The 14,642-nt window shown below is 43.3% G+C and overlaps 1 protein-coding gene across 3 annotated transcripts; it reads left to right on the top strand.

Moving 5' to 3' along the window:
* Window positions 1-605: 605 nt before the first annotated feature.
* Window positions 606-9,177, top strand: LOC113249231 (GTPase IMAP family member 7). 3 transcript variants are annotated; one of them, XM_048212967.2, is made up of 3 exons: window positions 606-691; window positions 892-999; window positions 7,699-9,177. In XM_048212967.2, exon 3 carries the CDS (start codon window positions 7,739-7,741, stop codon window positions 8,612-8,614), a length of 876 nt encoding a protein of 291 aa, XP_048068924.1. In that variant the 5' UTR covers window positions 606-691; window positions 892-999; window positions 7,699-7,738; the 3' UTR covers window positions 8,615-9,177. The 3 variants fall into 3 exon arrangements, with proteins under 3 accessions (XP_048068924.1, XP_026346534.2, XP_026346535.2); XM_026490749.4 differs by lacking the exon at window positions 892-999; XM_026490750.4 differs by lacking the exon at window positions 892-999 and having other exon boundaries at window positions 639-741.
* The last annotated feature ends 5,465 nt before the right edge of the window (window positions 9,178-14,642 follow it).

The following is a 14,642-nucleotide window of genomic DNA, read 5'->3' as shown; positions in this document are numbered from 1 at the left end:
CTCCCCAGGTGCATCTTTTCTTGTCGGGTCATGCATGTTGTCAGGCTCAAAAGAACCATATGAAGAAAACTAGAGGTGTGTGGTCATGAAAGACTTTTCCCAGGCCACATCTTCTTTTTCTCTTGGCTTCCAAAGGTTTAGACTTTTGGCTTTGTGCCTGAGTGTTATTAATTTTTGAATGAGTAACTGGTGACCTTCATGAAAGACTATAATAAAAACCCATATCATACAATCCCTGGGAAGTATCCCCAGGCTCTAAATTTGGAGCCAGCAAGCCACATATCTGAGTTCCTTCTGCACAGAATCACCCCAAAGTCTCCCACTCTATCTGGGGAAGATGATCAGACACCGTGGCTGGCCTGTGTGCATGCTTTGGGTCATTTAGTAAGGGCCTTTTGGACCCACCGCTATAACCCCAAACAATAAATATAGCTTTGGAAATTTTGGTCTGGTAGCAGGCACACAGAGAAAAAGATTTCAACCTGGCAAAACTAAAAGCATCCCCCAATTACGGGACAGTATTTCTGTCTCTTTAAAGGCAAACTGTTCCTTCACTAGCTCCACCCAATCAGAACTTCCTGGCTCAGAGGCTTCAAAGGGTAGGGACACTTTTTCCTGACAGTTAAAGCAAAAGCACCAGCTCAAACAGCTTCTTTGGAGAAAGCCTGAGAACTCATCAACTCTTCCAAAGGTGAGCCGGGCCTCAGAGCAGTGGAGCTGTGAGATGCTGCGGGACACAGGGTATGCATGGGGGTGGACTCTCATCTGAGCGGGGAACAGGTGCAGTGCCAGCAGCCCAGCAAGGAGGATGCTGCCAGAGGGGCACTGGGGGAGGGTAGGGTGCAGTAAAGAGACTGATGTGCCCAATTCCACCTGTCTCGTATTTCACAGGAGAAACTTGCTGAATAAGGTACCTTCCATCAGTTGTTGTTGTGACAGATGCTGAGTGCTGCCTGACAACCCATCCGTTGCCCTCAGTGGGAAATTGGGGTCCTCGAGGTGGGTCTCTAGAGCCGAAAGGCAATTGAAAGACCACCGGGTCCGAATCCCTCTCTTCCCTGAAAACGAATCTGAATCCCAGCCTGTGTGAATGTGGTTTCGTTACTCTCCCAGGGATACCCCAGTCACTAATGGCACAGGAAGCCAAAACTCAGTTTGTTGAGTCCTGGCAACATGGAAGGAGAGCAGTTGTGTGACGGGTAGTGTAGCAGATGAGGGAAGGGGGGAGCACCCTGAGGGGAGAGGTGGCTATTCTACAGACGCAATGTGTCTGAAAGCCTTTGGTTGCCTTCCCTAATTCCAGGCTTGCTACCAGTTCACTGTTTCTGGAAAGAGTGTGGGCTATCTCCCTTGGCCTCCCCTGAGGGAGTGTATTTCATTTCTGATTTTCTGATTCAGTGTGTTCCCGATTCAGTGTAAGCGGAAATGTAGCATCAAGGACCTGAGGAGGAACCAGGAAGAGGCCATAGTGTGCAGTGGTTATGCAGGAGCGTGGTGGTCGGACAGACATTGAATTGGATCCCTCCTCTGCCCAATGCCTATTAGCTCTGTGACCTTGGGCTAGTCTCTCAGCATTTCTGAGCCACATCAATTTCCTCACTTGAACAATTAAAATAAGGGTGCCTGTCTGGCTCATCAGAAGAGCGTGTGTGTGACTTTTGATGTCAGAGATTGTGAGTTGGTGCCCCACGTTGGGTGTAGAGATTAGTTAAATAATAAATAAATAAACTTTAAAAATTAAAATAATAGGGCACCTGGGTGGCTCAGTCAGTTAAGCATCTGCCTTTGGCTCAGGTCATGATCCCAGGGTCTTGAGATCGAGTCCCGCATCAGGCTCCCTGCTTGGCAGGGGATTCTACTTCTCCCTCTACCCTTCCCCCCTGCTTGCGATCTCTCTCTTTCTCTCACTCTCTCTCAAATAAATAAAATCTTGAAAAAAAATTAGGGTAATAAAATTACGTTCCTTGCAGGTATTTTTGGGGAGTAAAGGAGTTAATGTACAAAACCTATTTATCACGGTGCTTGGTAGACAGTATACATTCAGTAGTTGTTACACTATGAACAAGTTAAATTTTTTATTGTGGGAAATTTTTTTTACTTCTTTTTTTAAAGATTTTTATTCATTTATTTGAAAGAGCACAAGCATGTGGAGGGGCAAGCAGAAGAAGAGGGGAAGGAGGGGGAGAAGCAGGCTCCCCTTTGAGCAAGGAGATCAATGTGGGGTTCAATCCCAGGCCCTGGGATCATGACCTGAGCTGTAGGCAGATGCTTAACTGACTTAGCCACCCAGGCGCCACAACTGGGGGAGATTTTTAACTCATTCAAAGATAACCTCCGTGTACCTTCAACAATTATCAATTTGTGTAAATCTTGTTTCATCAATAAACCCCTCCCACCCATCCCAGATTATTTTGAAGCAAATGTCAGACACTGTATCACTTTGTCAGTAAATATTTGAGTATGTATGTCTGAAAGATAAAGAGCATTAAAAATATGACTTTTTCAGACTTTGAAGAGCAATTAGAAATTTTCCAAAATTACCAGATATAGTTAGATTCCCCAATGGTCTCATACTTTTAAAAATTGTTTGAAATCAGATCCAAATAATGTTCATAAACTGCAATTATTTGCTATCTGTTCAGTTGAGCTTAGTGTATAAGTTTCCACTTTCCTGTTTCTGTCTGTGAGATTGGTGTTGTTGTGGTTTAAGAAAGGGCAGTCTTTTGTCCAACAGAGTTGGACAGTGTACATCTTGTTGATTAAATCCTCAAGATGTCCTTTAACTTGCTCTTCTAGTTTCAACATTTTGTATGAATTTATGTCTAAGGAGAGGCTTGGTCAGATTAAGGTTTCCTTGGTTCTTAGGGTGGGATTATTTCTCAGGAGCTGTTGTAAACGTACATCAGAAGGCCATTGTGTTCGCTTCTCTCTCTTCCTGTGACTTAGCAGACACTAATGCCAGCCTAGAGTAGAGCTGTGTCATTCAGGGTCACAAATTATGGTATCTAATTCTATCATTCTTTCTTCATGTATCAGATGGAACAACCCTATAAAAGAAACTTCCCCTCCACAGTTCTTTCACTTCCTTGAGGTACAGTTAAATAACACAAAAGACATGCTTGATTCTTTCCCTTTATTTGTCCATGTTCAGAATGATGGAATTATTTCCTAGCATACCCCAAAGGGAACAAGTGACTTCTTTTAAGATGATGATATTGTTATGAATTTGTGGATTTCAACATATTTGATCTCTTTCAATCTATTGGAAACACTATTCTATGGATCCTCAAATTGTCCCATCTCTGTCAGAGCCTCTTCAAGTTGACGCTTTAGTCCTTTTGACAAGATTCGAGTTTTTAAAAATAATTTTAAAAATAATTTTTAAAAATAATCTCTAACCCAATGTGACTCCGAGATCAAGAGTTGCATGCTCTCCTGACTGAGCCAACCAGGTGCCCACGGTCTGAGTAATTTTTGTTAGCATCCTTGCTTTATGGTCTGACGAGACAGCCTAGCATCCACTTGCGCAATTCCCAGCCCAGACCTGGGATCAGCACTTGCTCCTGAGTGTCCTAATGTTTCTAGTGGGAAATTGCATTCGAAAAGCACAGTATGGTGCTTTTCCCTAAAGGTGCTCATTGCCATTGGCCTTGTCACTGACCTTCATAACTACACACACACACACACACACACACACACACACACATACACACAAAGCTAAGAACAGGATAGGATTCCTGAAAACAATTTCAGATTTCTTTTTTGGCAGATTTTTTTCTCTTGTTGGCCTTATGGTATATTCCACTAGGGATGGAGAGTGAAATTACTGCATTTTGAAGGCTCTTTGACCAATGTTTTGTGTGGTTTATCCATCACACCAAATACTATAAGTATCATTATCTTTTGATTATTACGAGTATTTTTTATTTATTTATTTATTTATTTATTTATTTATTTATTTCAAGTAGGCTTTACACTGGAAACTAATGTGGGGCCTGAACTCACGATCCTGTGATCAAGATCTGAGCTGAGATCAAGAGTTGGATGCCTAACCAACTGAGCCACCTAGGTGCCCCTTACTAGTATTTTAAAATATAGTTTTTGTTGTTTAATTACATAAACTATTTACAGGTTTCCGCTACTATCTGAAAGCAGAATGCACCTATGAAATCTTTCATAAACCAAAATGCAGGGAAATAATTACCATTAATTTATATGGAAAAATTTGGGGGGTATTCCCAGATCCCCCCAAAATCACCTCCCTTATGCATTTCTGATAGCTTTAGACACAACTTGCTATCAAATGCACAAAATCAGTTGAGGTAAAGCCCACATGCTCACATGGCTCAAAGCTCTGGCAGCTGGATGCTGCGATGCTCTGTGGGGTTCCTGGGGAAGGGGCTTGGCAGCATCACTCCCACTGCCCAAGATATGTGCTGCACCTCCAGTGGCTCATCTAAATGTAAAACAAACGCTGAACACTGTTTTTGCTTTCAGCTTTTTTTGTAAAAATGAAAATCCTCTTTGAATTTACTTTGGCTAGCAAAAACAGGTCCACATGTAGGTCTTTCATAAAACCACAGTGGTGTAATTTGAGCTTTATTTTCTCTTATTTTTTAGAAGATTTATTTATCTCTTTATTTGACAGAGAGACAAGAGAGACAGAGAGCAAGCATAAGCAGGGGGAGCAGCAGAGGGAGTGGGAGAAGCAGGCTCCCCTCAGAGCAGGGAGTCCAAAGTTGGACTGGAGCCCGATGTGGGGTCCGATCCCAGGACTTTGGGATCATAAGCTGAGCTGAAGGCAGATGCTTAACTAACGGAGCCACCCAGGTGCCCCAAGTAATTCAAACTTTTAAAAAGCAGGGAATACCTGTACATGCTTTCAAGATCAAATCTGTGAAATCTAAGTATATTTAAAGAAGTGTAGTTTCCAGCTTCTATCCTTGTCCCCTCCACTCTGTTCCTCCCATCTCCATATAAGTAGCTTTTTTGTTTGTTTACTTTTCAGATTTTCCTGCCATTACTTTTTCATGTACATGAAATACGTATATTGTAGTTTATACATATACTTCATGCTCCTCCTTATTAGAGAAATGATAGTAAACTATGCATTTTTTTCTGCACTTTGCATTTTTTGTCTATTGAAATACTCTGGAGATGTCTCCATACTGGCATGTAGAGATAGTACTCATTCCCCGCTACACTTCGCGGTGCGGATATACTTTGTTTAGTCAACCAGTCCCCTATTTGTGGGCATTTGATAGATTTTTGTCTTTTGCTATTACAAATACTGATACAGTGAATAGACTTATGCAGATTTTTCCCCCTGTATTTTTGTCAGTGTAGCTTTGGGGTGTAGGGAAGGAAAAATTCCTCCTCTCTCCTTCAAGTTCCTCCAGATGGACTAAGAATTACATTTACTTGAGACAGATTAAGAGGAGGAAAAAAAACCAAAGTGTGCAAGGAGGCCCAGTGAGGAAACTGAGACCAAAAGAAATGACCACGGCAAGCAGTTTTTATACTTATTAGACCAAGAGACATGGGAGGAATTGACAAGACAAAGAAAATGTAACTTGGGGAGCTTCAATTAGTAAGGAATTCTCAACAGACTTTGGGCTGGGGTAGTAAAGGCGTACAAAGAAACAAGAGTTGTCTGCACAGCTTCTTGGCTCTAAATCGCCCATCTCTGGTCATAAGGATGTCTCTTTAGCTCGTGGGACAGGGAGAGCACCCTTCACATGGGAGATTAGTTTCCACCTTGCAGGGAAACATAGGAGGGTCTCAGTGTCCTTTTTGCACAGGCTGTGTCTTTAGCAACTTTTATTTAAAATAATCAGCATGCTAAGGTGGCACATTTTCGGGTGGCCTGTCCTCATATACAGGCACACATCCTGAAATTAGGACTAATACTCCTAGGATAAATGCACATGTACTTTTGCAAGATAATGCTATGCTAACCTCTCCCCTGTAGGTTTTGGACTGTTTTTTCTATTCCCATTAGCCATGGAGAAGAGGACCTGTTTCCTCTAAACCTTTACGAACTATATTGTACCAGCAAATTTTAGGATTTTTGCCAAACCTGGAGACGAGAAATAGTATCTCAGTGTAATTTGAATTTTTTTATTTAGTTATCTTATCTTTTCTATGTTTGATTTCTTTTTCTCTATTTTAAATGAGTGTTAATATCTCCTAATATATTCAAGGGTCATTTACACTTTGTCCTATGAACAGTTTATTCATATGTGTCACTCCATTTTCTATCAAGCTCTTGGTCTTTCGTTTCTCTACTTTTAGGAATTCTCTGTATAATTGGCTAATTTTCTCTTGTATTCATCATTATTCTTTGTATCATAGGAAAATTAACCCTCTTTTATATGGGCAGGAAAAACTTCCCCCCCTAGTTTGACATTTGTGTTTTAATTGTCTATAGTGTTCTTTACCTTACATTATCTTTTAGATTTTTATGTAATCTATTTATGAGTCTTTTTCCTTACCCTCTTTAAAATCTTAGAAATATTTTCCCACCCCAGGTTACAAAGAACTTGCCCACATTTCCTCTAGTATTTATATGGATTAATTTTCTTATGTTTAAATTTCTAATCTATTTAGAATTGGAATGGCATTAGAAAGTGGGTGCAGTTTTGTGTTTTTCTGTATGGTTTTATAGTTATCCCAGTGCTGGTTATTAGTCCATCTTTCCCCCCATTGATGTGAGATGCTGCCTTATTGAATATAAATGTAGCATAATATAATCGAATTGAATATTTGTGAATGTAGTTTGATCAACTTGGTCTGTTTCTGATTTTCTGGGTTGTTTTCATTGTTCTGTCTCTCTGTTCATACCCTGATGTCATACTGCCTTAACTATAGAGGCTAAAATGCTTTATTATCTGGCAGAGCCAGTCCTCCCTCACAATTCTTCTCTTTTTTGATTGTCCAGGCTAATTTTCTTTTTTATTCATCCAAATGAATTTTATAGTCAACTCTCTTAGCAGCAGGGGAAAGAAAGTGGTGACAAAAAATTTTAAATTTATATGTTTTAAAATCGCATTAAAGAAGTATCTAATAACTCAAATTTTATGAAATACTTTAAATATGAAACAGTATTTCATTTGGTGAAATGTATTTTCTGCATCTAGGTATTTTTCTTCTTAATCTACTCATGGGAATGTGTTGTAACAACCCTTTTTCTCCTATTGAACCACCCTAGGATTTCTGAAATACATCACATTGAATCATGGTGTATTACTTGTTAGTGTCTAAAAATGTATTTAGGATTTTTATATTAGGATTCACAAATGAGACAGATCTGCAGCTTTATTTATTGGTGAAATCTTTGTTAGTCTTCAAGATCAGTATCATACCTGTGTCATAGAAAGAATCAAAAGTTTTCCTTCCTTTTAAATCATCAGGAATAGCTTAAGAAGCATGGAGATTCTTAGATCTTTAAGGTAAGGATTGAACCTTAACCTGAAGAGTTGAACCTGAACATCTGGACCTGGTACTCTTTGGTGTGGAAACTCTTCACCTATTTTATTATTTCTTCCATGGTGATTGAACCATCTTTCTGTCTTTATGGGATGAACATGGATAGTAGACCACTATATATTTTCAAGGAGGAACAGAAAGGAGAAAAGAGGGGGTAATGTTTTCCACTTACCTCCATTGACCCTTTTTCTTCTCCTTCCCTTCCTTAAGGTCTGTGGATACCTAAGCCCCAGAGTCTCTTGATATTGACATGGCTGAACCACAGGACAACACTCTGAGGATTGTTCTAGTTGGGAAAACCGGAAATGGGAAGAGTGCAACAGGAAACACCATCCTTGGGAGAAAAGAATTTGAGTCTAGAATTTGTCCTCACGCTATTAACAAAGGGTGTAAAAAAGCATCCCGAGAATGGAAGGGGAGGAATCTTCTCATTGTTGACACCCCGGGGCTCTTTGACACCAAAGAGACCCTGGAAACCACCTGCAAGGAAATCAGTCAGTGTGTCTTCTACTCCTGTCCTGGGCCCCACGCCATTGTCATGGTTCTGCAGGTGGGCCGCTACATGGATGAAGATCAGAAGACCGTGGATTTGATCAAGGCTGTCTTTGGGAAGGCAGCCATGAAACACATGATTGTTTTGTTCACTCGCAAAGATAACTTGGAGGGTCAGAGCCTAGATGACTATATAGCAGAGGCAGATGTCAACCTCAGGAGCGTCATCAGGGAATGTGGGAACCGCTGCTGTGCCTTCAACAACAGAGGCACAGAAGCTGAGAAGGAAGCTCAAGTGCAGGAGCTGGTGGGGCTGATAGAGCAGATGGTGTGGAGAAACGGCGGGGCTTACTTTTCTGATGACATTTACAAGGACACAGAGGAAAGGCTGAAACGAAAGGCAGAAGTCCTGAAGAAAATCTACACTGATGAATTACATAAGGAAATTATGCTAGTAGAAAAGGAATATGCTCATAAATTACAGCAAGAAGTAGAGGAAAAAACAGAAGCACTGAAGGTCCAATATGATGAAAAAATAAAAAATCTTAGGGAAGAAGCTGAGAGGGGGATATTTGCAGAGGTTTTTAATGGGATTAGGAGGTTTCTTTCACGCATATGGCATATGTTTTGGTAGTCATGTCAATTTCACTTTTTCTTCTGAATTTACTATGTCAGGTAATAGTGGTAGATTGTAGTTTCCAAGGATGGCTGTGACAATACAGTCGATCCTACTTATTCTTCTTATAATCTGACTTTGTTTCTTCCCCCACTGAGTTGTGGGGTCTATGTCCCCTGCCTTGGAATTGACGGACTTTGTGACTGTTTCGCTAAATAGCAGATGGCTGAAGCAACCCCTTGGGACTCTAAGTCGAGACATGGAAAATGCCCCCTGCCCTGCTGAGGTGCTCGCCCTTGGAAATGGGCCAACACATTGTGAGAAAGGCCATGCTGCCCATTGAGAGGCCCCCAGCTTGACGTCACTGGCTGACTCCCCTTTTATCTTCTTTTATCTTTTATCTCCCAGCTGGATCAACTTGCCAGCCAAACAAGCAAGGTTGACATGGAAGCAGGCTCTCCACCTGCCAGCGTGCATCGAACAGAGTTGCAAAGAGCAAAGATGCGCAATCCCCACTGAGTCCTGCCCATATTGCAGATTGATGAGAAACAAAAATAAATGATGGTTGTTGTTTTAAGCCACCGAGCTTCAGAATGGTTTGTTCTGCCCTGACAGCTAACCAGAATGAAACCTCTTCCAGTTGGTCTCCACCACCTTCCATTCCCCCCACCCCCGTCCGTCTTCACAGTGCTGACAAATTTAAGAAGTGACGAGATTGGCATTCTCAGGCAATGATATATAGATTTGAAAGCCTCAATTTGGGAAAATTCAAACAAGAAATCCTGCACACATCTTGTGTTAGCGCCGCTGGTGGCGTGTACCGCTGCAAGGCTGGTCTACAGGTCATTTGTTAGTGAAGCAGCGGGTTGCTCTGGAAAGCTGGGTCTGTGGTTCATGGAGATCTGGAAGTTGGTAGATTCTCTTATTGCTTTTCTCTCTGTTCTTGTCTGACTATAACTTAAAAATCTCTTCTGTGCCAAATATTTGTCACTGGCTTTTGCAGACCCACACTCCAGCCGCCTTCACCCTAGCTCTCTGCCCCAGGAGGCTGATGTCTATGGGCTACCTCGGTGGGATCGCTTGCTCTCTGACTTCTGCTTGGCCTGGCCGTGGGAAGTCCAAGTAGGACACCCCAGGGGAGTAGAAAAGCAAGGCTGGGTGGTCATTCTCCTCTCTCTCCCTGTGAGGCCATCTCTGACCAGCTGCAACCCTAAGCCAAAAGTGACAGCTCCTTCTACAGTGGCCTCGCTACCCAACTCACCTTCTGGGTTCCGGTCTCTATTCACCCTCTTAGGGTTGGGATATCATTTTCTCACCGTTACTAACACTCCCCTTTTTCGTTTCCAGAGCCCTGTATCCACGCTTGTAGGAAGTCCCTTCTCTAAACTTCCCCCAAGAACCTAATGAGAGTGGGCCATCTTTTAGCTGCTAGAATTCTGATTGATAAATCTTGGGGATCCCACTTTTCTTTCAGAGCATTCGCTGATCTTTATTGCTGTTGTTGGTTTGAAATTCCCTCTAGTCTTTTCTGCCACCAGAAAAATCTCTTCATTCCCCTTCCAAGCTGTGGCATTGGCAGTGAGTATTTGAAAGGTTCTGTCTTGCTAAAATAATTGACAAACTTCCAAGTTAGAGGGGTGGCTTTCTATCATTTACAGTGATTGCAGACATCCCCAAATCAAATCAGTAGAATTTTCACAGTCGTCCTTTTTTTTTTTTAAAGATTTTATTTATTAATTTGACAGAGATAGAGGCAGCCAGCGAGAGAGGGAACACAAGCAGGGGGAGCGGGAGAGGAAGAAGCAGGCTCATAGCGGAGGAACCTGATGTGGGGCTCGATTCCACAACGCTGGGATCATGCCCTGAGCCGAAGGCAGATGCCCAACCGCTGTGCCACCCAAGCGCCCCCTTTGTTTTGACTATGAACATGACTGAGAGTTTTTAGTGGATCAGTGAGTTTTAGGGAGATGGATTAGAGATTAAATTTGGAAAAAATAAGATCCTACATCCTTGCTCATTCTAAGGTTCATCACAAGTATTAGGAATGGAGTAAAAACAACATGGAAGAAAAAACTCTCATAAGCAAAGATATTCATAACATGTGTCTAATAACACCACTGGACCAAACTGCTCTTTGCCGTCATGCAATTCTTACATTCAAAAGTACTTCGTTGTGAGGAAGAATTCAGGGCTTGAAGTCCGCTGAGAAGGATGTGTCCACATGGGTGATGGGTAGGACGATCATGCTTCTTTTCAGAAACGGGAAAGTGAAGGGCGACAAGTAAGGTTGTCAGGGGAAAGGTAGAGTCAGGAGCAACAGCATTCAGTTAGGTTTGTGACAAGTTGAATATCAGTTGTCAAAGGTAGGGTCCAATGTAAATAAATGATCTGCATTAACTTGACATTTGGGTCTGAAGGTTATGTGAAAGGCTTGGGGTGAATGTGAACATAAATATCTCCCTCACTTTCAGCTGAGTCTTCAATAACTGCCAATATCCCCACAGGCCAACACTACATGCCAGAAGATCCATATAGGACGTGCAAAGGAAGGAGCGAGAACGAGTTTTGTGAGGTTTAGTTCTTCAACTAATTTGATAGATATTGGAAGGTGTCAAAAGGAAGAGTTTTTTTTTGTTTTTTGTTTTTTTAAAGGTTTACTTATTTGAGAGAGAGTGAAAGAGAGAGAGAGACAGAGAGATGGTGTGCGGGTGCACAAGGTGGGGGAGGCGCACAGGGAGAGGGAGACTCCTGCAGCGGACTCCGTGCTGAGCAGGCAGCCGGACTTCGGGCTTGATTCCGAGACCCTGAGATCGTGACCCGAGCCAAAATCAAGAATCAAATCAACATCAAAAGTCAAAATCAACCGACTGAACCATCCAGGTGCCCCGGATTTTTTTTTTAAGTTTCAAAAAATAGAAAGAGAGGATGTCTATGGTGTACAATTTCTATTAATCCCTTTTCTACAATGATTAGCCTATGGCCAGTTTGCCGTCTTGAACTTGAAATCCCTGGTCTCTTGGTAAATAGAAATGAAACATAGTAAGAATGTGCAGACTACTTTTATATATTTATATTCATATACCATCATTTGTGGCCGCTTACAACTTGGAGAACGAAATTCTAATTCCAATTCCAAGCTCTTACTACTTCAAATAAGCAATAATACAATTAATAAAAAAACAACCTCTGACGTTTTCTGTAAGCGGTCTGGGCTTTTAGAGCTCCACTGTCAGGACTGGGACGGTCAGAGTCAGGGGGGACAGCCCGCGCTGGCCACTTCTCTCAGCTGGGGACGCAGCTGGGACGGTCCATCATGAGGCGTCTGCGGCAGGGCGGGGCAGGGAGCAGGCGCCTTGCACCCTCCCCTCGGATCCTGTGAAGTGACCACAACTCGATGTGCCCGGGGAGACAAGAACAGAGCCGGCTGTGGTTGTGGGGAAGACAGGAAAGAAGTGCGGTCGCACACAGGTATATTTACAACAAATTTGTGCTCTTGTGAGACGTTCCCGTGAGAAGCTTCTGAGAACCGGGCTGACCTCGACAGTGGCTGCACACTCCCCCATATGTCACAGCTTAACCCATTTGGTATTCTTCATGGTAGAGTCTTTGCATGGCTGAATATGGTAGCTACTAGGCAGACATGGCTACTTAACTTTAAAGGAATTCAAATAGGGGTGCCTGGCTAATTCCTTCAGTGGAGCTTGCAACTCTTGATCTCAGGGCTGTGAGTTTGAGCCCCCTGTTGGGCATAGAGATTTCTTACAAATAAAATCTTTTTTTTTTTTTTTAAGATTTTATTTATTTATTTGACAGAGATAGAGACAGCCAGTGAGAGGGGGAACACAAGCAGGGGGAGTGGGAGAGGAAGAAGCAGGCTCATAGCGGAGGAGCCTGATGTGGGACTCGATCCCAGAACGCCGGGATCACGCCCTGAGCCGAAGGCAGATGCTTAACCGCTGTGCCACCCAGGCGCCCCCCTCTGGGTGTATATCTTAAACCTACCAGCATACTAGTTCTCCGATGTTATATTTCTTGTTGGTTCCTGATTCCTGTATTTGATGATGTTAGGCTGTAATCTGTTTTTTTTTTTTTTTAAGATCTTAATTATTGACTTAAGGGAGAGAGAGAGCGGGCTCATGTGCACTTGTGAGAGAGGACCAATGAGGCGGAGGGGCAGAAATAGCGAGAAGCAGGTTCCCAGCTGAGCAGGGAGCCAGATGTGGGGCTGGATCCGAGGACCCCAGATCATGACCTGAGCCGAAGGCAGCTGCTTAACCGACTGAGCCACCCAGGCGCCCCTATAATCTGTTTTGAAGGCCGAGCCCTACAAATCAATGCATCTTTCAGGGATTGCTGTCCAGAGGGTATTTGTAACAATGAATTATTCCTTTCACTGTTTAGAGAAGGCATCAACCAACTTAAAACATTCAGGGAGAGGGTTGGGTGAGCAGACAGATTAGTTCTGTGGGAAGCCGAGGGAAATGTAAGAAGTACAGCTCCCTGTCTGCTGCCCCAAAGCCAGCACCCAGGTCAGGACCAGGGGCTCTGAGAGCCAGCCAGCTGCCTGCTCAGACCTGCCTCCTGAGGGACAGCCCCTTTCTGGGCCTCAGAACTGGGGAAAGGTAACCTTTAGGAGGTGGGATGAGGGAGCTGTCCGCTCACCCTCAGGGGACTCTTGGCAGTTGAGGGGGAGCTGGGCACCGATGGGTGCTTGTTTTGCTTTTAGGTTTTGTTTCTGTTTGGTTTTGTCTATTGTTTCTCGGAGAAGGAGTGGGGGCAGGTAGGGACAGAGGGAGAGAGAGAATGAAGAGAACCTTAAACAGGCTCCATGTTGGGTGTAGAGCCCGACAGGGCTCTGAGTTCATGACCTGAGCCGAAATCAAGAGTCAGCCACTTACTGACTGAGCCACCCAGGGCCCTGGATGTTTGTTCTTCAGAAGTAGGAGAGCTCAGCCACCCAGGGTCAGGACCACAGAAGTGCAGTCCTCTGTTTTTACATCTGAATTGGGATAAACTCCACAGCATTGCAGAATGAAGAGAGAGCCCAGGGGCACCTTGGTGGCTCAGTCTGTTGAGTGTATGACTCTTGACTTGGGCTCAGGTCAAGATCTCAGGGTCCTGAGACCCGGCCTTATATCAGGATCCGTGCTGGGTGTGAAACCTGCTTAAGATTCTCTCTCCCTCCCCCTCTGCACCTCCCCCAACTCACTTAAATAAGATCTTTAAAAAGAGAGAGAGAGAGAGCCCCCATGCTGGAACAAGGACCTTAAGAAACACCCAAAACCCTTTTGTTTTCCTATTTCTGCTATCCTACCTACTCCCTAACCCCCATCACCAACACCAAGTTTGTGGCCAAAGCTGACTTTAAAAAAATTCTGTGATTTCTCTTCTCAGTTTACAAGAAGCTGTTTCCTACTCCCTATCCTTAAGGGATAAAGAAATAACTCTTCCTACAGAGGGAGTGTCTGTCTCTCTAATAATGTTTTAAATGTTTTGGGCTGGCTTCTTCTCAGAGGAGCCTGTCCTTAACAACTCGTATTTTCAGCCTGTCCTAGGCAAAGTCTGCTCCAGTAAGAGTTCTTTGTTAGGAAACAAAATTCAGCCAAGTAAATTTGAAGATCCAGTTGGTTTCATTGAGGATTCATGAGTCAGGCAGCATCCCATCCTGCAAATAGAGGGGACCCACCACTGAACCACCCAAAAGAAAGATATAAAGGCAGAGAGAGGACATTAAGAAAGAAGAAAGGAATTTTTAGCAAGGAATGCATTGTTTCGGCACACTGGCTTCCTAAGGGGGTGGAAGGGTCTGTGTTTAAATCCTTAGGATTGCTGGGGAAGGACGCCCAGAAGCAGTACCAACCAAGCCCTCCAAGCATTTGTTTGTGTAGAGAAAAGGAAGAAGCTGACGATGAGACAATCTGGATCGTGGAGAAGCTTTGGGAAATACGGGAGGGGAAACTTGCAAGCAGCAAGTTTACAGAAGAAAACAACTGCTGGCCAGGGGAGGTTTCCACTTACTTTCCGATTCCCTAAGATGACTAGTTGT

The sequence above is a fragment of the Ursus arctos genome, unplaced genomic scaffold (genome assembly GCF_023065955.2).
Source record: "Ursus arctos isolate Adak ecotype North America unplaced genomic scaffold, UrsArc2.0 scaffold_3, whole genome shotgun sequence".
Taxonomy (NCBI): Eukaryota; Metazoa; Chordata; class Mammalia; order Carnivora; family Ursidae; genus Ursus; species Ursus arctos.
The sequence above is the reverse complement of the archived record's forward strand: the minus strand, read 5'-3'. Positions and strand labels throughout refer to the sequence as shown.